The sequence below is a fragment of the Aristolochia californica genome, unplaced genomic scaffold, assembly GCF_029961685.1.
Source record: "Aristolochia californica isolate CCGP_79_NKW_82.1479 unplaced genomic scaffold, dmAriCali1.0.hap1 SCAF_12, whole genome shotgun sequence".
Classification (NCBI taxonomy): Eukaryota; Viridiplantae; Streptophyta; class Magnoliopsida; order Piperales; family Aristolochiaceae; genus Aristolochia; species Aristolochia californica.
This window is the reverse complement of record NW_027181793.1, coordinates 29,386,271-29,410,642: the sequence shown is the minus strand read 5'-3', so window position 1 is coordinate 29,410,642 and position 24,372 is coordinate 29,386,271. Positions and strand designations below refer to the sequence as shown.

Here is a 24,372-nt window from a genome sequence, read left to right as displayed (position 1 = left end):
AACCGCATGGTGCGACCAGGGAGTAGCCTCGTGGTGAGTAAAATCAACAGGACCTGGGCGACCTAGCCATATGCAATTATTTTTTCTCCCTTTTTCATTTTTTTCATTTGACGGGAGAATAATATCGGACGCCGTGCTCTTAGGTTTGCTTTTTCTAACGCTCCGTTGGGGTTAATTGATTTCCAGCAGCTGGCCAGTGGTACTTATGGAAGACGTGCAAACAGTGAAAACTTAGAAAAGTCGCCCCATGTGATGGAGCACGCAAGTGATGATGTCCTTCTCTCTTCCCGGTCGTACAAAGTAGAAAAACCAAATTGTTCCCACTTGCCATTGCCCCGTTCACGTTCACGTTCACGTTCACGTTCACGTTTACGTACGTACGTCTAATAAATGATGCATTTCGAGACTAATTCAAGGGAGTGTACGTGGGGGGCGTTTTCGTAACTGGACATGCTTATTGTTAGAGACAAGGTTTCTACCGTCACTCGCGCAAGTCACAGACAGGTCGCGACGGGAAGCAACGACTGACAAGCCGACGAAGCTGCCGCAAGGACGATCCCATCCACTACGCTTGAGGGCATTTTGGTCACTTTGTCCGGATAGCTTCTGGGGTCATTTGGTTTGCGGAGGAGGGCCTTTAGTGTCTTTTCGTCTCGCTTTTTCAACTAGGTGGGTTGTGATCCGGTAAGCCATCACCGCAGGGTCGTCCTTCACCTTTCTGTTTAACAGGACGGAGGCGAGAAGGGCATGAAATAAAGCGAAAGAGAAGAGAGAGAAAGAGAAGTGTGCTGGAAATTCCCTGCTTATCGCCACGAGATAATTGAAGGGGTCCTCGATTCTTCCTTTGCTTTCTCCATTCATCGGTGAAGCCCTCAGGCCCGGTACTGGGAAAAGAGAAAGTCCTCATTTTCCGCGCGAAATTACTTTTGTGCCAATAGTGGTAGACAAGTAGTGGAGATAAAGAAGAAAAACCTAAAAGGCAGAGAACGAAGCTTCAATACCTTTTTCTTGTCTGTGAATGCTCGAAATCTCTCGTTGACATCGATTTTGGTTCGGCAGATCTGTTTTTCATCTCTAGATCTGGTGATTTCCAAAATGAATCGTCGGATTTCCGTAAATGATTTGGTTTCGTTCCAGTTTATGAGGATTCCAGGTAGAAAACAGTTTAGGATTGAGAAGTAGCAGTTTCAAGTAGCTGCAACGGAATTTCGCTGCCGCAGTTGGAATCGTGACATAGCGACTTTCAGAGAGACTCTTCCAAAGGCTGTCACAAAAATTCTTGATTTCAGCGAGATATATAAACTGTTAGTCACTTGTTCTTTGTTTGACATCTTCGAGAGGGGGAGACTGTTGGAAGATTGAAACGTACCTTTCAGCGACGAACTCCTCGTGGACGTGGAACCTGGGACTCTAGCTGGTGCTGTACTTGAATTTGGTGATGAGATTTGAAGCTGAAAACCATGTGATTTTGAATTTGCTGTGAATTGGAAAGTTTCAGACAGTTTAGTTCCAATTTTCGAGTCGTGCGATCAAGATTCATTCGTGATTGAAGAGGTTTCTGGAGACGAAACATGGGAAAGAACTCTGGAAATCCTTAAGAGGTATCTTTATCATGTAGTCCCTGGAAAATCTTTTGGTAATTTCGTCATGTATTCTTTCATTGAGCTTATTTTGCATCTGACTTAACTTGGGACACCTGAGCAAAACAATTTTATCAAAATTTTGGAGTTAAAAGATGCCCAGAGACAGTAATTGTGGCGTAGGAAACCCATGAAACAATAGGTCCATTAGATTTTTGAACTAAGTAAACTTTTTTCTTCTTTTATTCTGCTTATGTGGATTTCATATGTCTTCTTCTTTCTTTCTTTCTTTTTAATTTCATTAAATTCTGATTTTTCTTTATTTTGTTTGTAAAATTTTGGTGCAGTCGGAGTCACGGGTGTTGTACGTTCCGTAAAAGTTTTTTCTTCTTAAGGTTTGTACCTTCGGGTTTGTGAGAAATGGAGGGAGAGGTTGGCGCCCAAGTGGCTCCTCCGATTTTCATCCACCAGGCGCTTCCCGGTCGCTTCTGTGAAGCGCCTACCATGACAAGAAAACGCGATTTGCCCTGGCAAAGCCATAATTTTCAACAGCAGCAAAATTTCAATCTCCAGCATCAAGCGTCTCTTCGGTTAAACTCCGCCTATCAAAACCCTAAGAGCAATTGGAACCCCAAGGTTTGGGACTGGGACAGTGTAATGTTCGTTGCAAAGCCTTCTATGGACGCCGAAGAGCTCCGACTGGGAACAGCAGATTCTGTGGAGATAGAGCAGAAAAAGAAAGCGGAGGAAGTCTTGAAGCCTTTGGCTTTGAAAAAGGGCAAAATGGACGATAGCGAGAATCTTACGCTGAAGCTTGGAGCCACTGCTTATTCTCCTGATGAGCCTGTGGTTAGACCTAGCAAGCGGGTCCGATCTGGATCCCCTGGTGGTGGGACCTATCCCATGTGTCAGGTAGACGACTGCAAGGGAGATTTGTCGAATGCAAAAGATTATCACCGGAGGCATAAGGTTTGTGAGCTTCATAGTAAAACGACCAAGGCACTTGTAGGTCAGCAGATGCAGAGATTCTGTCAGCAGTGCAGCAGGTTAACAATTTAACGCATCATGCACATTTTAATGACTAGTCATTATTGGATGGAACTTAATTTGGGCTTTTGTTTGGTTGGTTCTCTGTTGCTGCGTTCAACTCAGGCGCTTCATTTTTGTTCAGTTATAGTATCTCTAGTTGAGTTGTTTTTGACTTCTCGCTACTGATAATATTCTTTTTGAAAACAAAAAGATACTGTTACTTCAGCTTTAACTTTTGGCATCTGGCATTCTGAGTCTTTTTTTGTTGGTTGTGTTAACTTATTTACATGTTCTTCCTCAATTTGGGGTGATTTGGATTACCCAAATTGTTTTTTTGGGAAATTAATTGGAATAGGTTTCATCAAGCCTTTTTTTTTAAACAAAAAGAAATAAAGCCTATGATTTATTTAACTGGATGTAAATATTCTACGACTTTTCTTTTTAGTGGACTGTGGAATCAATGGCACCACATGATGTGTTTGTGCTATCGAGTTTCCATGGTTCTGGCTATGAATAGAGCTTTCTCCATTTTTCAGGTTTCATCCTCTCTCAGAATTTGATGAGGGGAAAAGGAGCTGTAGACGCAGACTTGCAGGACATAATCGGCGAAGGAGGAAAACCCAACCCGATGATGTTTCTTCAAGGCTGTTGCTTACAGGAAATCGGGAGAACAATGGTGGTGGGAATGTAGATATTGTCAATTTGCTAACCATTTTAGCACGTCTGCAGGGTAAGAGTTCTGCTTGGTGATAACGTGGTATCATGATGTCTTTCTGCAAGCATGTTGAAATTTGAGTGTGTAATTGCAGGGAATAATCTAGACAAAACTGCCAATGTCCCTTCTATAACGGATAGAGATCGGCTCATACAGATTCTTAGTAAGATAAACTCATTACCTGTATCTGCTGAGTCCACTGCAAGGTCATCTGTGACAGAAAAGTTTGACCTGAATCTGTCACATTCTGTGCAAGCTTCTTCAGAACATCCGGTGAAAGCCAATGAGAACACCACTCCTCCGTCCACGGCGGACTTGCTGGCTGTTTTTTCTGCTGCATTGTCAGCATCTTCCCCTGATGTACTTGCAATCCTTTCTCAAGGAGGCAAAGAAATTGGGGCAGAGGATAGAAGAAAGCAAAATGGGCTTGACAAGGACAATGGCTTCATTGCGCAAAAGAAACTAAGTGCAGGGTTTGCCCCAATTGGTGTGGATAGGGTTAATACTTTGTTTCAGACTCCTGCAATGTCTTCTGAAAGCCCTGTGCAAGAGACACATTCGGCTTTGCCTTTGCAGTTGTTTAGTTCTTCACCTGAGGATGACAGTCCAAAATTGGCCACAGCTAGGAAATATTTCTCCTCAGAGAGCAGTAGTCCTGCTGACGAGAGGTCTCCTTCATCTTCCCCTCCTATTGTACAGAAATTGTTCCCTCTACATTCTGCTAAACATGAGAGGATGTCCATCTCTAGAGAAGATAGCAAAGTAGTCAACATGGTGGTTGAGGCGAGTACTGATCGGGGATGGGCTCCACCTTTAGGACTTTTTAAAAGTGTAAATAGAAGGGCAGATAATAGTACTGCTTCAAATCCACCCTACCAGGCAGGCTATACTTCCTCATCTGGCTCAGATCACTCGCCATCAAGTTCAAACTCAGATAGCCAGGTAATACATTATTGTCACCTCTGATATTCTAGCTTTTGTGTGCTGTAAACGTATCATCTGATAGATCTATATTTGGTTTGTTCAGGATCGGACCGGCAGAATCATTTTTAAACTTTTTGACAAGGACCCTAGTAATTTTCCAGGGACTCTACGGACAGAGGTAGGATGGTTGGAAAGATTGCGTGTTAAATTAATGCTTTGTGAAGCTTAATGACGCTATGACTTTCTTTAAGAAGTTTAGTCTTATGTATATCAATCTTTCGTTTCAGATATTGAATTGGCTTTCACATAGCCCATCAGAGATGGAGAGTTATATCAGACCTGGTTGTGTTGTTCTCTCGGTCTATGTGTCATTGCCTACTATTGCCTGGGAGGAAGTGAGTGCTATTCTTGGTTAACCACGGGGAAAATATGCACCAAGTATTTTTTTAATTGATTGTTGTATTTGTGTATTTTACAGTTTCAAGAAGATCTACTTCAGCGAGTTAGTTCACTCATCAAGGATTCAGATTCTGACTTCTGGAAGAGTGGCAGGTTTTTGGTTCAAACTGATAGGCATCTAGCATCACATAAAGATGGTAAGTGTTGATTAGGTTTCATATCTATTCTCGCACCAAAAGTAATGGTTCCATATCTATTTAGTTTTTCTTAAAAAATAAAGAATCAGTTCTTTTTAAGAAGTGTCATTTTTTTTTGCACTTGATACTTGTGATATTGTGCTTAGAGGAACGTAAAAGATGGTCAAATCTATGTGATTCTTAATTAAAAGGAAAAAAAGTTTACCTTTTTTCATGCTTCCTTGATGTGCAATATTTCTGATGTTTTGCCCATGAAATAAACTTCAGGGAAGATACGGTTATGTAAATCTTGGAGAAATTGGAGTTCCCCTGAACTACTCTCTGTGTCACCTGTAGCTGTTGTGGCTGGGCAGGCTACATCTCTTGTTTTGAGAGGCCGAAATTTGACAGCTCCTGGTACAAAGTAAGTGAAACAATATCTTAATGAGATAATCTCTCCTCCCCCCCTCGCTCTCTCTCTCTCTCTCTCTCTCTCTCTCTCTCTCTTTCTCTCTCCCCACACCCATAATGTAAGTGGTAAACAAAATTTGTTTCTGCATTCAGAATTCATTGCACATTTATGGGAGGGTACACATCAAAAGAAGTTTCAGGAGCTGCATATGCTGGAACTATTTATGATGACTCCAGTATTGAGAGTTTTGATTTTCCTGGTGGAATCCCCAATGACTTTGGACGCTGTTTCATAGAGGTATCAAATTTTCGAAAAAGGATGGGTTTAATTTGTAAAAGATAGCGATTCAGGAGTGATGCTATGATCTGTATTTCATTCTTTTGCTTATTGCCTTGGGTGCAGGTAGAGAATGGCTTCAAAGGAAACAGTTTTCCAGTAATAGTTGCAGATGCTTTAATTTGCCAGGAACTCAGGACTCTTGAAGCTGAGTTTGAGCATGGTGCCAGAATGGAAGATATCACATTGGAAGACCAGGTTCAGTTCTTTGGGCAGCCAAGGTCAAAGGAGGATGTACTGCACTTTCTAAATGAACTTGGGTGGCTCTTCCAAAAGAGATGTACTTCTAAAAGTCTCACTGTAAAAGATTTTTCTCTTATTCGGTTCAAGTATCTTTTCACATTTTCTGTTGAGAGGGATTGGTCAGCACTCGTCAAGATGCTACTTGACATTCTTGTGGAAGGAAATCCTGAGTTGGACAGGCTATCAAAGGATTTACTGGAAATCCTATCTGAAATCCATTTGTTGAACCGGGCAGTGAAGAGGAAGTGCAGGAAGATGGTTGATTTGCTTGTACACTACTATGTAAGCTGCAGTTCAGATGCCTCAAAGAAGTACCTCTTCCTTCCAAATCTAGCAGGTCCAGGTGGTGTAACACCTTTGCACTTGGCTGCTTGTACCCAAGGTTCAGAGGAGATTGTTGATGAACTGACAAATGACCCCCAAGAGGCAAGCTATTTTTGTCTTATAAGCTTATTCGTGCCTTTTTAGATTCACTTGAGGCCACTGAAATTCTGGCCAATTATTTATTTACTGTTTTGACTTGTTCTTGTTTTCTTTTCTTATTCAGATTGGTTTGAACTGCTGGACGTCTCTTTTGGATGTGAGTGGGCAGTCCCCTTACATGTATGCATCAGCAAGAAGTCACCATTCATACAACCGTCTTGTGGCTAGGAAGCTTGCAGACAGGAGAAATGGTCAGGTTTCAATATCAGTTGTTGATGCAGATACTTCCTTAGATCAGTCATGGATTGTACCCGAGCCAGATAAACCAACACCACAACCATCCCAAGTAAGGTCTTGTACTCAATGCGCAATTTCAATGACCAGGCGGTCCACGCGTATTCCAGGTGCTCAAGGTCTACTGCACCGTCCTTATGTACACTCGATGCTTGCAATTGCGGCTGTATGCGTGTGCGTTTGTTTGTTATTTAGAGGTTTGCCGCAGATTGGTTCCATTGACCCATTTAAGTGGGAGAATGTGGGATATGGCTCGTTCTGATTGGGGGAGGAAAATTCATTCTAGGTGTCAGGTGTGCAGTATATTGTTACTGAAGCTGCATACTGGAGATGAGCACATTTGGTTCTCAAAATGTTTTTAAGTTATTAAAGCTGTGATATGGTCCATTTGTGCCGAAAGACAGATTCTTGGGGTTGTCAAGAATGGCATCTTTATTAGACGAGAAGGTGAAAAGCAGAACAGTGGAAACCCGGGGAAGAGGGAAGATGCTCAGAGGCATCATTCGTGTAGAAGGCCCCAGAATTTTCCTTTTTGGTTGTTGCAACCAACAGAGGGGGCAATAGAAGAGAAAACAACGGGAAAACTACTCTTCTTAAGACTTGAGCGGTTCAAGATGCCGAGGGGAAACGATCAGGTGGGACTCAACGAGGGGCATGCTTGTGTTTTACGGCTTTCACTGAACTGTATTCTGTTTTGGTCTTAGTTACCTAGGGGTAGGTGGTTGGCAGCGAAGATAGGTTACCCTTTGGATTTTGTCACATGTAAATTTAGAAATACGCGCAAGAACAATATTTATATAGGGAAATATTTATTCGATGTGTTAAAAAATAATAAACCAAATATTTCTTGAGTAACGGTTTTCTTCGACGCCTTCGTGTTGAGCAGAACGTGAAGGCAGTCGACACGATCCAAGGTTCCAAGCAACGCAACGTACGAGAAGGCGAGGAGGAGACGTGGAGACGTGGTTGTTAGTTGTTACAATGTGTAACTCGTGAAGTTCAGCGTTTCTTCCACATGGATAGGGAACCTAAAGCGAATCGGTATTGTTGTTAAATGCTTTTTGAGGTGGTCCCTTCCCTATAAGAGTAGGGGATAACTTTGTGTTGTTTCCTTGTGACATGAGCGCTGGCGTCATGCCAAGTGGCTGCATCAGTTTAACAGCGTTTGTTTAGCTTAACTGTAGGAGTACGAGCATGGTCTTTCGTTTGAGCTGTGACAGTTTTTTTTTTTTGGCTGGGGATGTTGTTTTCTCTCAGTCAATTAATTGGGTTACAACAATTTTGACCCCTTCTTGTTTTCAATGAACTCATAAACCCATAATTATGGATAGAATTGTCCTTGAAATGGAGAGGTCGTGTCACAGATGTCACGTATTTTGGGTTGGTGGCGATTTATAATGAAGAGGTTGATGCCATGGACATCAAATTGATTGACATTTATTGAAACAAATACACGAGAGAATACATGTAGAGAGGTGGGACAGTTGTTATACAACACGCAATCAAACTTTCAAGGAAATATCAATAAAACGAAACTTTATGTGACGTGGCCATCGGTAGTCACCAACATTTATAGTGGATGGTAGAATCACTAGCATCACTTGGACAACAGCTCCGCTGTTTGATTTTTGTCTGTAGATGCGCCAAGTTACAAGTCTATCTCTGTTTTAGCAAATGCAACAATTAAAGAGTTCCGAGAGCTTGTGATTTGTGAGATGGTATCGATGACCGGTGACCAGAAAAAGCGAGTCATATCCCACGCACAGTCACTGCTAGATATACATAAAAAAGGAGTATGCGCAATGCAATCCATGTCTGGGAGGTGGAATGTCGCTCATTGGAGAGCAGTGCAGACATGAGTGTCAAAGACGAAAATCCAAAGAGGCCATTCAATCCTTGTCCGGTGGGAAAGGGGATGTGAGGATGTGAATAAGTGTGGACACAGGCGTATTACGTGGTGACATCTTCTCGTTGTCTTCTTTTAAGTGATAAATCCAAATGTTGGGGAAGTTGAGATTAGTGTCATATCTTTCACACAGATGACCAGTTATGTAAATATATATATGGTGATAATGGAACCATAGTGGCGGTCAATTCGGGAGCCAGGTCTCAGACCTCATATATCCATTTTCACTTATTTAAGAAGAATTAAGCAGGAGTAAATGGTCAGAGTCAGTGACTGGAGTTTCCACTAGCCTCCGATCCCCATCAGGGTAGGTGGATGCCGCCCTATTTCATATTTGTCCAGATTTGACATTATCACATTAGTCTGAAAACTGCCCTTTTAAGGTTTCAGTCATTAATTTAACTGAACGAATCTGAGAGTGGAGTCGGCGATGACAATCTCGGTGAGCGGCGTCGGAAGAGGTGGTAAAATCGTACGAACGGTGTTCTGACAGCTGGCAGGTGGTGAACCTACTCTTCTGACTCCTGAGTTGCGTCGTGAAGCTTGCCAAGTGGTCCTTGTGTTTGGCATACGTGTCAGGCAGTAGTGGAAGGATTACAGTGTACAGTTCTAGGCCGGTCTACGAGTGCGCACGGTCCGAAAACGACGTGGTCCACGGCGCGGAGTGGTTTGTGAGCTGGCTCTTCATTCATTCAAGGGCAAACGTGACTGTCCTTTTTCACCATATCGAATCTTCCGTTCGTTCACTCACGTGTACCGATGATCTCTTGTCGGTGGCAAACGTGTTCAACCGTGATTGATATATGGCCAGATTCGATGCGTGCTTCTCTTGAAGCCATTTTCAATCCAGACAAGTGGCAAGACTGTCAATCTCAAACTGAGTTTGACGTTTTTGAAACGTTAATACCTCCGTGTGTATCATTACGATAATTAAGCTACCTTATTCATGTGAAGCGTGTTTTAAGAAATATCAAGCTTCTTCTTAATTGATATCTATGGTTAATTTTGCCTATTTAAATCATTAAGAGATTTCGTTTTATTAACAAGTGTTTATTATGACAACTAAAGCTTGTAAATAGTTGTTATAGATGGAAAAAGTTTATGGGGGAACTTTGTTTCAAATAATTATGTTTTGTGATAATCAAAATGTCATTGATTTGGCAAAGAAATCAACATTTCATTTAAGGTCAAAACATATGGACGTGAGATAGCATTGGGTAAGAGAGGCTCTTAAAGAGAAGTTATTTGAACTTGAGAAAATTCACACAAATGACAATGACTCCAATGTGTTAGCAAAGGTGAAGCTTCAAAGTTGTAGTTTCATTTGCCGGAAGTAGGGTTAGCTTTGAACCGAGCTGGCTCGGTTCGATTCGTTATCTCTCGAGCTCGAGTCGAGTTTGAGATCAGAAATCAGTTCGTTTAAATTAACGAACCTAGCTCAACCAGAGCCAAGTTCTGCTCGCAAGCTGACCCGTTAATTTAACGAGCAGCGATTCGGGAATCAGAGGGATTTTCGGGAGTCTGTACGGGGAGGGGGGGTGGCGGCGCCATTCTCCCCTCTGACCACAGCACCGACCATCCCCAGCTAGCTGACTCCGCACAGAACCCCCCAATATTCCTTCTCCCTTCTCTCGTCGTTGATTTACCGCCAAAATCAGTCGACCCCACTGCCGCCTTTCGCCCCTCCAGCCACAGCGTCGACCTCTCCTGTCTGCCGGCGCTGCCACTCCCCTCCCCTTGCCGCCCGTCTCGGCTGCACCGCCACTCCCCCTTGGACGCGTCGTCCCACGCAGCGTGTGAACTCGCACGTGTGGGATTTTTTTTATTAAAAAAAAAACCCTTTCATCTGCCCCAGCCGCTACCTTACCCTTCATTCGGACGATGCAATTCTGTCCGCCTCTAGTGTCGCTGCTCTTCCATCGGATGAGGCAATTCCGTCTGCACTAACCGTTTTCAGTGCCGCTGCTCTGTCACCTGACGATGAAATTGTTACTAACCATTGCGCCAAAAGACCGGTCTATTAGCGAAGGCGCAACATGCATGTTAAAGACAAGTCATTCCAACACTCCCCTGTACGGGGAACACCCGTGTACAAATGCAAAATGCACAATCCCACCTATACGGGGATGACCAAAGACAAAGTCCCACCTATGCGGGGACGAAACAAACGGGGGGAGTGGGACTCGAACTCGAGACCACCTGCTCAACAGAAATTCCGTCCACACCAACCGCCTCCAATGCAACTGCTCTTCCACCTGACGATGAAATTCTGTCCGCACTAGCCGCCTCTCGTGTCGCTACTCTGCCACCTGATGATGAAGTAATTTTAATATTTTTAATGACATTAAGTAACTAGTAGTGGAAGAGTATTTTTTTATCTCACAATAACTAATTTTATTTTTTTATTTTTGTCATAGGTGGAGATTTTGCTCATGCACGGATGTATATTATTTTTTAGCATGAAGAGAAACAACTATAGTTTGTAAATTTATAATGGATTTATAGATTTTATTTTGGTGATTGTAAATTGATAGTGATATTTCATTTAATTTTGTTGTGTTTGATTATTGTATGGAGTTTATTCATAATGTTATGCAGTGTACGGAGTGTTTAGACTATTTTATGGAGTGTATGAAGTGTATAAACAATTTCATGGAGTATTTATGGAATGTATAGACAATTTTATGGAGTGTTTATGGAGGTATTATGTATATAGATTATGCCCAATTTTAAGTAGAGGTCATGCCGAATTTTATACAGGTATTATATACATAAATTATGCCCAATTTAAAGTAGAGGTCATGCCCAATCTTATACATGTATTATAAATATAGGTTATGCCCAATTTTATGTAAAATGTAAGTATAATTTTATGTAAAATTTATTTGATATATATTTTTTGAAAAGTTTTAAATGTATGTTGAAGCTCGAGCTCAGTTCAAACTCGATTAAAATTTTTGGGCTCAAGCTCGATAACAATTTTAGGTTCGAGACGAGGCTTGACTCAAAATATTTAAATCAAGATCGGCTCGAACATAGACAGTTTCGGGCTCGGCTCGGCTCGGCTCGGCTCGATGCCACCCTATCCGGAATGGCGAAGACTCCATATAGTCAGGAGGGAAAGATTTGGGTTTCCCTCTAATGTGGAGGACGGCCCATTTCCGTGAAGCCCATGTGGGGCCAAAGCCCACCTGGGAGATAGTGGGATTCTTGGCCCGGCATGCGTCTATGAAGGTTCATTAAACCCTGAAAAAACTTCATTTTTGTGTGTGAAAAAAAACGAGTGAAAGAGGGCAGCCACCAAGAGAGAAGAAGCAGAAAAACCAACAATATTCAATTAAACCCAAAATCAAGCTCGTCGGGAAACATCGCCTGAATACGGTTGGTTGCAATTCTGTTAGTCGTCGAACCCAGGTCTTTCCATTTGCACAATTGGCAGCACCCAAATCGCCTGCTCGACTGGATTTGAACACCCGGTTTCTTTTCATTTACGGTTGTGAAGGAGATGGAAAATCTGCGGCGGTTTTTGGCGCGCATTCTCATGGCGCGGGAAAACCTCAACGAGTGTGTGGAGGCTCCTATTGGTTGGTCCCTGTTTAGTCCAGTTCATCAACTGACTCACGTTGATTACTACCCTCCTACATTCTCTCGCGGTTTCCTACCCTTAAAAAGCCGAAACTGTCTTTGCTCGTTTACACAATCAAAGCTCGTTTGGGGTCTGAAATTTCGGGAATCACGATGGGAGAGGAGACATCCGAGAGGAAACATGTGAGGCCGATGAAAGATGAAGTTGAGGAGAAGATGGTCATTCCACGTCCTTCTGTGGAGCAAATTGGTGATTCCTTTTCAACTATCCCTGTCCAAGGTGTTGTCTAAGTTTCTTTTTCTATGATTCTCTTTTTCTTTTAGATTCAGCCCGTATTTTCAGAAAGATTCTGCTTTCAGTGGGAAATTGCAGAAAAAGTGTTTCATCTGAAGTGAGCTCGCAGTTCCTGTAATGTAGTCCAAACTAGTCTCTTAAGTAGGTTCTGACTTTCTATTGAAGTTACAGAGTAAATGAGAATTGCTTGTATCGTATGATCGACCTCTTTGATTGTGCTCCTCTTTTGAAAATATTTTGCTAGTTGAGTTTCTAAAGTTTACACAAAACTGTTCAACTCAAACGAACAACAAAGACAAAAGAGTTAGGAAATAGGGAGGATTGGTAAGCTTCCACTTGCAAACAGCACGGAACTCAATCAGGAACAAGCAAGAGTCTGTGCCTCTATGAGGCAAAATGTAGACGTTTTATATTTTTTATTTTTTTAGAGAGAATACAATCGGGTAAAAGAAGAAAATCAGACCTTAATTACATGGATCTACCAACCATGTGCAGATTATGTTAAAAATCATTTATGAGTGAGCACAGCTCAAATGTGCAGGTCCTCTTTAACTTCTGAAAGTTGAAAATGAAAATATTAAAGAAACATAATTGTTTGCATCAAGATGATACGGAATCAAAAGCAGGGAAGGAAAGGTGTAGATAGGCAATGCACTGGAAGTTGATATGGAAAAGCAAAATGGATGCGGAAAATATTAGAGACCTTATGTCTTATTGTTCTGTAGTGACTTTGCATTGTAGACATGTCATGGACTTGGAGAAGGGGAAGGGGAAAGGGGAGTGTTTTTTTCAGCAACTTGGTGGGCCCTTTGAATTAATTTTTTTTTGTTGAATAGTTTTTGGAATTAATGTTATGCCCTTTGTTGATGTGGTTCCACCTATGTAGCATGTATTTGCATGTCTTGTATGTGTTGACATCAATGTTGTAAAAACCAACCTGGTAAGGTGACCAGATCCAGTTAAACCAGGTTTGACAACGGGCTTGACCTGGTGTCATGTCATTTAAAACAGGTAATGGAAATTCTGGGAAAGCTTTCTTCCCCTCAACATCATGTCACCCTTTGCAGAGGGGAAGTAATTCCACCCAACCAGTTTTGTTTTTTTCTGTTTATTGACTTAGACATGGGCCTGGGTCTTGTTAAACCCGGTTCAACCGGCCTGTCAGGTCCGGGTTTTATAACACTATTTAACATATGCTTTTATGGGATCATGAAAGATCTGATAGCTTAAGCTTCAGTATGGTTTTAGGTGAACATAGAAACCTTGAAACTCGTCTTTGTTTGACCAATTCAACAGTTTGTTTACTTCATCTCTTTTTCTTGATAGAGGCTGCGGAGGCAAAGAAAACTTCAGAGAAGTCTCTCAAAGGTGGTAGTTAATTAACACCGTTTACATTTGTGAGCCATTTCCCCATTGTCAGATTGTTCCTGTGCTGCATGTGCAGATTCTCTTATTGCTTGGAATCGAATTGATACAAGAATTTCAGTGATCAATGCATGGGTAGAATTCAAGAAGACCAAAGCTGAAATAAAGTAAGAGAGAAGCTCTTTCAGTTTTTACCTAAACAATGTGGCTAAATGTGTAAATTTGATCATGACCCCGATCAGATCTGGCATGTTTACCTTTTTTCTTTTTAATGTCAGGAATAAATGTTCTTATATTCACCTTTTTTGTGGAATGCTTGTTGAATTCAATAGGGCTAACAAGCAGCTATCAGACATCCATATGTGGGAAAGAACAAAAATTACATCAGAGGAAGACCGATTGAAGCACATCAAGGTGATAATCTTACCTGTAGAAGTTAATTGATATTCTACAAAACTGTTATGAATTAATTACTTTTTGTCATTGATGATGAGGCCCAAGAAATTAATTGGAGGAGATAATTTGCATGCTTTGAAATGATCCCTGATGCTAATATACTGAATGAATCAAAAACTTCTCTTATCCTTTGATAATTGGATTCAGCAGTAGTTATTGCTTCTGGGCAGGCATAGGTAATCCACCATGGAGATTTGACCTTCATTTCCATCAGATTACTGATCTTACTAGTGAGGGTCAAAGTTCTTGGGAGCATGTTTCTAGATCGACCGACTCACTAGTAGATTCTCTAGCTAAAAGAAGGGACCAGCCACCAACATCTTGTTGTAAATTTTTTTGCTTCTTGATTTGTTTTTGTTTTTAGTTTTCTATTTGTTTCTTTGTTCCCTTTGTAATAAAATTTACACCTTGCAAAAAAATAGAAAAATACAGAATAAATAGACTAGACCATTGATTCTAAGCACCTTTAATTAAAAATTGTGCTGCAGAGCACTGAGCTGGAAGGTTCATAATTGTAAAAGACTTTAGACGAAAACCTCAGTTTAATGTGTGTCATCTTGTCTATTTGAAAAATGTGAAGTTTGTAGTTTTTCAGGCTTGCATTTCTGAATGTGAAATTCTTACTATTAAGTAATACTCTCAACAGACCTCTCCAGATGGAGAGATTACTGTTTCAAATTTCAATGTATATTTGGGAGCTTGATGCCTACTTTGTTTGTTGAACAGGCAAAGGTGGAAATAAAGAAATCAAAGGACTCTGAAAAAATTGGGAATAAGGTGGCTATTATCCAAAAGGTTGCAGAAGAGAAGAGATTGATGGTTGAAGCAGAACGACATGAAAAGCATTTTAAGGCTGAGAAGATGGCTGCAAAGCACCGAGCAACTGTCTTTGCTCCTAAGAAGCTCGTTGGGTGCTTTGGAGGCTACTGAGTTCTTGGATCATTGGAATTTAAGGAGAACATAGTCACTTCTCTTGTTAAGTACTGACCGTGCATGTATTTGGCACTAAGTGACTCTTGCTGTTTGGTTTGATGCAATCAAACGTAGTCTGCACCAGATTTACCAAGGTGATGGCCCAGAGGACACTAAACCTGGATTAACCAATTGTACAGGATCATTTAAGCTTTCATTACCAAGTGTTTAACCAGTTTGCTGACAAAAATATGGTATAAAGTGTGGCTGCTCCCAATTTAATATAGTTTGTTTTCATAGCTGGTAAAATCCACCCTGTTTTTCTTTTCTTGATTTGTTTCCTTTTCCACTAATGAAGTCTCTCCAATTTCGTGACAGGTGGAAGGGTTTCAAAGTCACGAGCTTGTGTCAGCTCTCAAGTTAAGCTAAATCACGAATTACATGGAATTTATGACTAAATTCAACTAAAAGAGCGTCAAATGTTGGATATAAAATATGATTAGTAGATATGATATTTGATAGAAGCAATCAATAGATATGATTGACACACATCCAGTTCTTCTCTTTTGGAGCCAATGAGTAATTTGCATGAACTCAAGATCTCATTTACAAGTGATTTGACTTCCATGTATCCTAAGAATCGGTAGTAGTCCTACTCGGGTGAGTTCTTTATGCACCCACTTCATTGTCGGTCTTTCTTCTCGAGCTGCAGCTAAACATCTATTAGCAATATCGGCAACCTCTTGCAGTTCATCAATTTTCGCCTCCCTTACTAATCCTTCATCAAGAGTCTCAAATGAGTATGCCGTTCCAACACGAGACCGAAAATGCATTTCAAGGCTTTAATATTCTTTGAGTTACCTCGTATGGGAAGGGCTTGCTTCTTGCTAAGAGCTCAATCAAGACCAAACCAAAACTATAGACATCACTCGTTTCTGTTAAAATCCATGTGCTTCAGTATTCTGGATCCAAGTAACCAAGCGTCTCATCTTCACTTGCTGGCATCAGCCAGCGCCAGCATCTGCAATTTTGACGTTATTATGTGTATCCATTAGATGACCTGACATCTCCATGAATTATGGACATGGAAGCACAAGAGAAGAATTTCTGGTATAAAGGTTCCTCCGAAAATAATCCAGTGACTACTGAAGGGAGCTGAGTTTCTAAGCAACAACCCAGAATCTTAATTGTACTCTTTATTGATTGATCTGGGTTAGCATGTAATCTCGTTCACGAATTCATCTGATTGACTCGGATGGGGCATTTCCAACATTTTTATGATAACTACGATGCCATTATTGAAGTTTCCTCTGTAAAACAAAAATCGGTGCTTGAGGAAACAGTTCATAACAGTGTCTGTCAATGGTTAATAATTGCGATTGCATAAAAAACCCACTGACCACCCTAGACGCGATGCGATGATGAGAGGAGAAGAGAAAAAGCTAAGACGAATGCAGCCTTTGTGAAAAAACCACTCGCGTCTATGACTTTATACCAATTGGGTACACTGAACAACAAAATTGGGACAGCAAATTGATTTGTATAAGTTGTACTATCCTTAGGCGAATAATTGGAATAGATTGGGGCCGAATTGTGAACTAATGCTTTGGGTAATCAAATGTAATCGATCCCACGACTGGACATCAAATACTAGTACATCTGCATTCGGCTCCTTGAAGTGGTAGAATGAAACGAATCCTGTGCAGTGAAGAGAGACGAAATTTCATCAACATCTAATAAGATAGATGTGTTGACACAAGGAAGCCCATCTTATAGAACGTCTAATTGAGTGTACTGGGAGCAAAATCAACGTCGGAACCCAACCCAGAGAGAGAATAATACCCATCCACCAGTTCCCTGAGAGCAAAATTTGCTACCTCCTTGCTGTGCTTTCAGGGTGAATATGCGTAGAATAGATTAATCCCGCGCCTCGCGTTGCTTTACATAAAAGAAAGCCTTGCTCACAAGAATTCAAGTAATTAGACATGACTTTGACCCAACAAACGCGAAAGCATCAAGCAGCCTTATTCTACTTTAATTCAGGTGGTTGGAATACGATACTCTTCTCACTTTAATAACTAACTAAAGTGGGAAGCATGTCGTATCATTTCCAAAATGATCATTCAAACAGCAGTGACAGATCTCTTTAATCCTTTTTTAACAGACTCAAAGACACAGGAAAAAAAGTGAAAGGAGACCCTTCCACAGGAGGCACTGTCTCACGGTAGAGACGCATATCAATTAAGCCTTGCTTTGGCTTTAGAACAATTCCATTTAAAGGAGCTGGAATTGGCTGAAACAGAATATGGCACACACAGGATAACTCACAAGCCTCTGTTTCTTGATCTACTTATGAGCCAAATGCAAATTTTAAAACCCTTCTTTCCTATAAACGGCAACTGCCCCACTTAACTGTTGTGATTTTGTGATGGTTACTTAACAACGGAGTCTAAATAGAATCCCAGCAACAAAATTCGCTGCAGATTTTGGGGAAAAGCCAAAGGTTTATCTGGTTTCTTATACATTTGCTCCTCCTCCTCCTCCTCCTCCCAAAGGGGTGGGAAGCTTCTAGCTACATCCAAGATATTGGTTTCCTTTTGTTGGGTTCTTTAGGAATGGCCACGTATCGATTTGGAATATAATCTCCAATATGTTCCCGTATTATTGACTTGGTTGATTCTTGAAAGCCATAGGCCGAAGGGCGTCCTTTTATTCTCTTCAGCACGGAAAAGAAACAAAGACAAAGGCTAATACGCAATGCCATGCCATGCCAAATCCCACTTGAATTCTCTTAAATATTGTAAAATATTGCGTGTAACCCGCCACAATGGAAACGAAACGAGTTCAAGTTTCAAACTAACACATTCAAGTCAAGGTTCCTCGGGGAAGGAATACTTTGAAGAGAAAAAACACGCGAGTGCAACCGTAGAGGCATCTATTAAAATAACCAAGGGATTGTTCCCCATGGTAAGAAAAATTGAATCGTTATGAAGCCTACCTATTCTCCCATTCTCAGTTGTATTTGACTTAAGATTTGGCTACTTCCGATTCGGTGGCTAGAACCAAGAAAGAATGCCCAGTAACCTCATTCGAAGCTTTCCAAACTAGCGCCTACTACATGGGATTTTTTATTAACTCGTCCAAGCAAAGCGCCGCAATTGTGGTTTTTGTCCTAAACCCAGGGCATTTAGTTGTGAGGAGCTTTCCGTGAAATCATTAATCACATAAGAGCAGATGCCAGGTAAAGTCCTAACCTTAATAGAGCATAGATTCCATTGAATGCTTTCTCGATGCATGACTCAATCCCTCTTGTTTAATGCGCACACAACCACCCAAGTTATTCTCCTTGCTGTGACATTTAAGCAAAGCAGATACTGAAAAAAAAAAAAAAAAAATGCTGGGATAAAAACCTTTCGACTGTTCGAACACATGATCATAGAATCCCTCTAGATCTTCTTCCCTCTCCTCCATTTAAATCCAATTCAAATCCACCTGAACGACACTGAAGGGAAACCCGCTTTCAACCCAGAATAGTTAGCGATGAAGCCTGACAAAGAAATTCGCCACCCCAGCCACCCCCAACACACGCTGAAAATCAAGTACACCGAAGTTCCTTTCAGCTGTGATGGTTGCAAGGAGGCCGGCATCGGTCTCAATTACAAATGCGAGGTATGTGACTTCGATCTCCACAAAGCCTGCGCCCTTCCACCTCCCTCCATAACCAACCCCTTCTACAAGAAATGCAACTTTCGGTTTTATTACAAGACTCCCGGCTCTGTTATGCGAATCTGTGATGCTTGCGGAAAAGACGTGTTGGGCTTTGTTTACCACTGCGACCGCTGCGGTTTCGATCTCCACCCATGTTGCGCCAACCTTCCGCATGTTCTGGATGACGGTGAACGAAATCTTTACCTCTGTATGAAACTCTCCAGCGCTTGTCACTACTGCGGGCGTAAAGGGATCGGTTGGTCTTACAGGTCTGAGTGCAAGAATTACAACCTTCACGTTGCTTGTGTAAAGGAGCTGCTGGTGGAGAGTTGGCAAGCCATGTATCTGAATGTTGACAAGAACAAGATGAGAGAGATTCAGACTAAGATTCCAAGCCTTAAGGGCACTTTGGTGAATCCTCACAAAGCAAGAGGAGGGAAGGTTAAAAGGTGCTGCCAGATTGCTGGGGGTGCTGTTCGGGTCATAATCTCAGCCATCCTGGGGGATCCGACTGCTATTATAGCTGCTGCAGTTGGGACTTTCTTGTCGAAGTAGCAGGGATCAGTGCTGAAAGGCGAGTCGAAGGGAGGGGATGACAGTCACACAAGTAAAATTTCGTTATTAATTTGGTTGTTCACACTAGTAGGTGCTATTCCAAGTGCTTTGTTCATATAGAATGTCGTTAATTTTATGTTCGTTGTTTGATAATAGTTGGAAAAAGCTTGCTTGTACTTGAGTATGTGTATAAAGTATTCAATTACATGTTTGTGTGGTGATTTCTTTGTCCTTGTTTTTCGTACTCATGATGTCTTCGTCCTTGTTTTTCCCAACTAATAAACTCAAAATCTTTATACTCATTAATCCATGCGGTATAATTATTTAACATATGAGTACTTGTTGATTTGATACCATGTGAAGTTGGGTCCAAAATCCACCTAAAATGACTAACCAATTTAAAAAACCTTTTTTTTTTACTAATAAATTCAAGATCTTTATACTCACTAATCAATGTGGGACTATTTTTTAAAACCCTATTAATGCTAACCCGACGTAGTCATAATTGATTCTTGCCTTTAGGTAATCAGAAATGCGATTTTCAGTTCTTTGTATTTGCCAAATACAAAAGGGTATATGTTCAGTACGAACCCCTGACGGGGTACTATGGTCCAATAGAATGACCAATCTAAATCTTATGGACCTATATCGTTTGGAACCTTGTCCAACAGACCTGCTCTCCTTTCCAGGTCATACGTTTCCAAAAGCCGAAAACCCCCCACAAACTAGAGACCCAACTGGTTTTTATGCTTCAACCACTAAATCGATGTTTACGCTTCAACCATTAAATCGGTTGGGTCTGCCAGAGTCATTAGAAAAAATAAAAGACAAACGCTGCTTCAAGCTTCTCTCGTCGGGGAGGGGCACCTCTCTTTGCCACTCCCCGCCTACCTTCCACTAGTTCTAAACGGAAAAGGAGAGGAGTGGATGACATTTGGGGAACGGAATTGTGAATTAGTGGCTCCTGTTCAACGTTCAAGGGCTCAGATTGTTGAGATTTTTTTCCTTACGAAGAAATATAATTTTACCTTCTTAGTATATTTTGTAATGTCTGTAATTATGTGGTTTCCGTTAATCACTCGGTTCGCCATGTATAGTTTGTAAAACGGCGATGTGAATCAGAAAATATAAAAGTAATTGAAATAGTATTTTTGAGTTGTTTGAGTTGGTATCAGAGCAGAAGAATCTTCTCCTTCCTCTTCCCGTAGCCGAATAACAGAGCTGCAGCTCTGTCCTGTATTAATCTCAGAGCAGCAGCTCTGTCCCGTAGCTTCTAGTTGCTGAAGAACAGAACAGAAGCTCTGTCCCGTATGAATCTCAGTCCCTTCACGTCGCCGAAGACGATCCCGTATTAATCTCAATCGCCGGTGAAACCGAAGGAGAGTGTCCGATTTAGACACGCCAAGTAGTCTTCAATCAATCCTTTTTGCCGCCCGTGAAACCGAAGGAGAGCTTTCGATTGAGACACACTGAACCAAAACTTTTTTTTTTCCGATTTGTCTGCCAAACTCGGAGAAGAAGAGTTCTGCCGTAATCCTGTTGAACCCTCTCGCTGGAAGGCGAGTTCTGAACCACCGTTCGAAAAAAAAATTTGAAGAAGAGACCGAGAAGGAATCTTACCGAGAAGGTCTCCTCACCGGACGAAACCCCTTGCCGAACGATAGCGGTGAAAAAAAAAATTTAGATGTGAAATGTGCGGGGAAGAAGAAGGTGATTTTTTGGTTTTTCTTAACTAAGGTACCAATGTTATTTTGCCTTTTTTATTTTATTTTTTGTTGCCGAGCGACCCAGACCAACACAAGAGATCAAACTGGGTCAACCCGACAGGAAAACAGATCGGACCAGACCAGTTCTAGGACCGAACCGGACTGAAACAAAAAAAAAATGATGAAGTCTTATTCAGAAAGCGGACCGGACCAGTTCTCAGACCAGACCGAAATCAGAGACCGAAACCGGATTAACCCAGCGAATAGAAAGCGAACCAGACCAGTATTTTTGGGTGATCATCACCGATCTTCTTGCATCATGTCGAATGAATCAAAACCAGAACGTATTTGTACTCACTGTGGTGAGACTGGGCATACAAAGTCAAGATGTTATGAACATATTGGGTATCCAGAATGGTGGAATCTTACTAAAGCGCCTCGCAAACGGAATACTAAATCAAATAATCATGCTTCCGTTGTAGTAGCAGAATTCTCCACCTCCGCTACATCCGGTAAGGTTCTTAATACTTCCACTCCTATTAAAAATAGTAAATGGATAATTGATTTTGTTGTTACTGATCATATGACCTTTGACAATCATTATGTTGAAATTATGAAACCATCTGAACAACATATTGTATCTACAACAATTGGTACTCCCTCTCACGTCATTGTAGAAGGTTCCATCACTTTCATTGAAAATCTAAGTCTTGATTTTGTATTAGTGGTTCCAACCCTCCATCATAATTTATTATCAGTGACTCAAATAACTCGAACTTTGCATTGTATTGTGATTTTTTTGCCTGACCATTGTGTGTTTAAGGACATTCGAACTCGGAAGACAATTGGTTATGGTACTAGAAGGGGAAAACTCTATTACCTTGATCTGAAGGCAGAGAGTTCTCATCAATTAGCTCAATCATTCACCGTGAATAAATCTGCAGAAAATGAGATTAGGTTATGGCATAAAAGGTTGGGTCACTCATCTTTTGGTTACTTAAAGAAACTGTTTCCAAAACTATTTGCTAGATTATCTGTTTCAAAATTTAAGTGTGAGGTATGTGAATTGGCTAAAAGCCATCGTATTCCATTTCAAATAAGCATGAATCTGAGTCCAACAACCTTTATGATTATCTACTCTAATGTATGGGGTCCAACAAATATAGCCTCTCTGAGTGATAAACGATGGTTTGTTTCCTTTATTGATGATCACACCCGGATGACTTGGATTTGCTTAATGAAATCAAAAAGTAAAGTTAGTTTATTGTTCAAACAATTTCACAAAATGGTAGCTACCATTCTACAATACAAACTCTTCGCAGTGACAATGGTGGAGAATTTGTTAATCAAGGTTTGAAAGAGTATCTAGATGATCATGGTATTGGTCATCAAACTACTTGTGCGTACACCCCTCAGCAAAATAGGGTTGCAGAGTGAAAGAACCGCCACCTTCTTGAGGTTGTTCATGCTACCTTATTTGAAGCTCATATGTTGGCTAGTTATTGGGGTGAAGCCATCACAACTGCAACTTATCTTATCAACCGAATACCCTTGAGTAGGTTATAATTCAAGACTCCCTTGAGTGTTCTTCATGAAACTATAAGTTCACCTGCTGTGCCGAATCTGCTACCTAGAGTTTTTGGGTTTGTAGCATTTGTTCATCTCCATAAGCCATTGAGAAATAAATTGGAACCCCGAGCTCTCAAGTGTGTCTTTGTTGGTTATGCTCAACATCAGAAAGGTTATCGATATTATCATCCTCCCTCTCGCAAATTGTATGTCACCCTTGATGTGGTATTTCATGAAGATCACATGTATGATTCCACTCCTGAATCTTCAATTCAGGGGGAGAACAAGATTGAATTGCTGACCCTTAATCATCATTTTGATATCTTGGATACTACAAGTGGTAAGTATTCAGATTACAACAGTGAACATCAAAATGATACAAATGAGCATGATTCACAAGATAGAGACAGACAAGTGGTGCAACTAGAGTCTTAGCCGACATCTTCACAGGATGGAGACAGACAAGACCAGATGGAAGTTATGCAACTATAGTCTCAGCCGACATCTTCTCCCCCTTCATAATGTACCAATGGATCAATTGCCTTTTGAGTCTGAGTCTATGTATGAGCCCCATGTAAGTTCAGAAACTCAATTAAGAGCGCTACTTCATCGAACCACAAGAGGAAAACCTAAAGTTAATTATGAACCTCTTCTCACCTCTAAATCTCAGTATCCCATGCATAATTTTGTGTCTTATCATAAATTGTTAAAGGCAAATGAAGTATTTGTGAATCAATTATCTGCTATATCTATTCCTAATAGTGTGTAGGACGCCTTGAACGATCTAAGTGGAAAGAAGCTATGAATGAAGAAATGAGTTCCCTCCAAAAGAATTCAACATGGGAAGTGGTTGACTTACCTGTAGGAAAAACACCAGTCGGATGCAGGTGGGTGTTTACTATTAAATATAAAGTTGATGGCACTATTGAAAGGTTCAAAGCAAGACTTGTCGCCAAAGGATATACTCAAACCTATGGGATCAATTATATGGAGACATTCACACCAGTGGCCAAAATCAATACTGTTTGGATTCTACTATCTCTAGTTGTGAATCTTGATTGGCCCTTATATCAGTTTGATGTTAAAAATGCATTTTTGCATGGAGATCTCCAAGAAGAAGTGTATATGAAATTACCTCCTGGATGTATTATGCTAAACAAAGGATGCAAACAAGTATGTAAATTGAGAAAATCCCTATATGGTTTGAAGTGGTCCTCGAGGGCGTGGTTTGGAAGGTTCACAAATTTTATAAAATCTATCGGATACAAGAAAATCAACTCAGATTATACTCTCTTCCTAAAATATAACAAGGAGGCCATCATAGCTCTTATCGTGTATGTTGATGATATGATAGTAACTGGGAATGATTCAGAAGAAAAAAAAGCATTGTAAAATCCTCTTGCTAGAGAGTTTGAAATGAAAGATCTTGGCTACTTAAAATATTTTCTTGGTATTAAAGTGTCATGATCCAAGGAGGGAATTTTTCTATCTTAACGAAAATATGCTTTGGATTTATTGAAGGAAACTGGTATGATAGCATGTAGTCCAGTCAATACTCCTATGGAAGAAAATTTGAAACTGGGAACAGATCAAGTCCCTGCTAACAAGGAACGTTATCAGAGACTAGTTGGAAGGTTAATGTATCTTGCACATACCAGACCAGATTTAGCTTATGTATTAAGCGTGGTTAGTCAGTTTATGCACTCTCCAAGTGAAGAACATATGAATGTCGTTAACCGTGTCTTGCGTTATTTAAAATCATCTCCAAGAAAAGAAATTTTGTT

The 24,372-nt window shown here is 40.8% G+C and overlaps 3 protein-coding genes across 3 annotated transcripts; all 3 read left to right on the top strand.

Moving 5' to 3' along the window:
• Window positions 1-658: 658 nt before the first annotated feature.
• On the top strand, window positions 659-7,371 carry LOC137945305 (squamosa promoter-binding-like protein 15). Its single transcript, XM_068791139.1, has 11 exons — window positions 659-1,601; window positions 1,928-2,626; window positions 3,146-3,339; window positions 3,419-4,266; window positions 4,352-4,426; window positions 4,536-4,643; window positions 4,727-4,844; window positions 5,112-5,247; window positions 5,388-5,532; window positions 5,638-6,240; window positions 6,362-7,371. Exons 2-11 carry the CDS (start codon window positions 2,001-2,003, stop codon window positions 6,791-6,793), a joined length of 3,285 nt encoding a protein of 1,094 aa, XP_068647240.1. The 5' UTR covers window positions 659-1,601; window positions 1,928-2,000; the 3' UTR covers window positions 6,794-7,371.
• Window positions 7,372-11,737: 4,366 nt separating this feature from the next.
• On the top strand, window positions 11,738-15,320 carry LOC137946176 (uncharacterized protein At3g61260-like). Its single transcript, XM_068792388.1, has 5 exons — window positions 11,738-12,302; window positions 13,644-13,685; window positions 13,762-13,849; window positions 14,015-14,096; window positions 14,865-15,320. The coding sequence occupies exons 1-5, from the start codon at window positions 12,176-12,178 to the stop codon at window positions 15,066-15,068; spliced, it is 543 nt and encodes a 180-aa protein (XP_068648489.1). The 5' UTR covers window positions 11,738-12,175; the 3' UTR covers window positions 15,069-15,320.
• Window positions 15,321-18,340: 3,020 nt separating this feature from the next.
• Window positions 18,341-19,495, top strand: LOC137946175 (uncharacterized). Its single transcript, XM_068792387.1, has one exon. The coding sequence runs from the start codon at window positions 18,591-18,593 to the stop codon at window positions 19,311-19,313; it is 723 nt and encodes a 240-aa protein (XP_068648488.1). The 5' UTR covers window positions 18,341-18,590; the 3' UTR covers window positions 19,314-19,495.
• The last annotated feature ends 4,877 nt before the right edge of the window (window positions 19,496-24,372 follow it).

Bases quoted from the DNA above. Each gene is read 5' to 3' on its own strand.
- LOC137946175 (XM_068792387.1), top strand. From the start codon at position 18,591: ATGAAGCCTGACAAAGAAATTCGCCACCCCAGCCACCCCCAACACACG.
- LOC137946176 (XM_068792388.1), top strand. From the start codon at position 12,176: ATGGGAGAGGAGACATCCGAGAGGAAACATGTGAGGCCGATGAAAGAT. The intron at 12,303-13,643 runs GTGTTGTCTAAG...TTTTCTTGATAG, and splicing joins TTCAACTATCCCTGTCCAAG to AGGCTGCGGAGGCAAAGAAA. The intron at 13,686-13,761 runs GTGGTAGTTAAT...CTGCATGTGCAG, and splicing joins TTCAGAGAAGTCTCTCAAAG to ATTCTCTTATTGCTTGGAAT.
- LOC137945305 (XM_068791139.1), top strand. From the start codon at position 2,001: ATGGAGGGAGAGGTTGGCGCCCAAGTGGCTCCTCCGATTTTCATCCAC. The intron at 4,427-4,535 runs GTAGGATGGTTG...CTTTCGTTTCAG, and splicing joins CAGGGACTCTACGGACAGAG to ATATTGAATTGGCTTTCACA. The intron at 4,845-5,111 runs GTAAGTGTTGAT...AATAAACTTCAG, and splicing joins TCTAGCATCACATAAAGATG to GGAAGATACGGTTATGTAAA.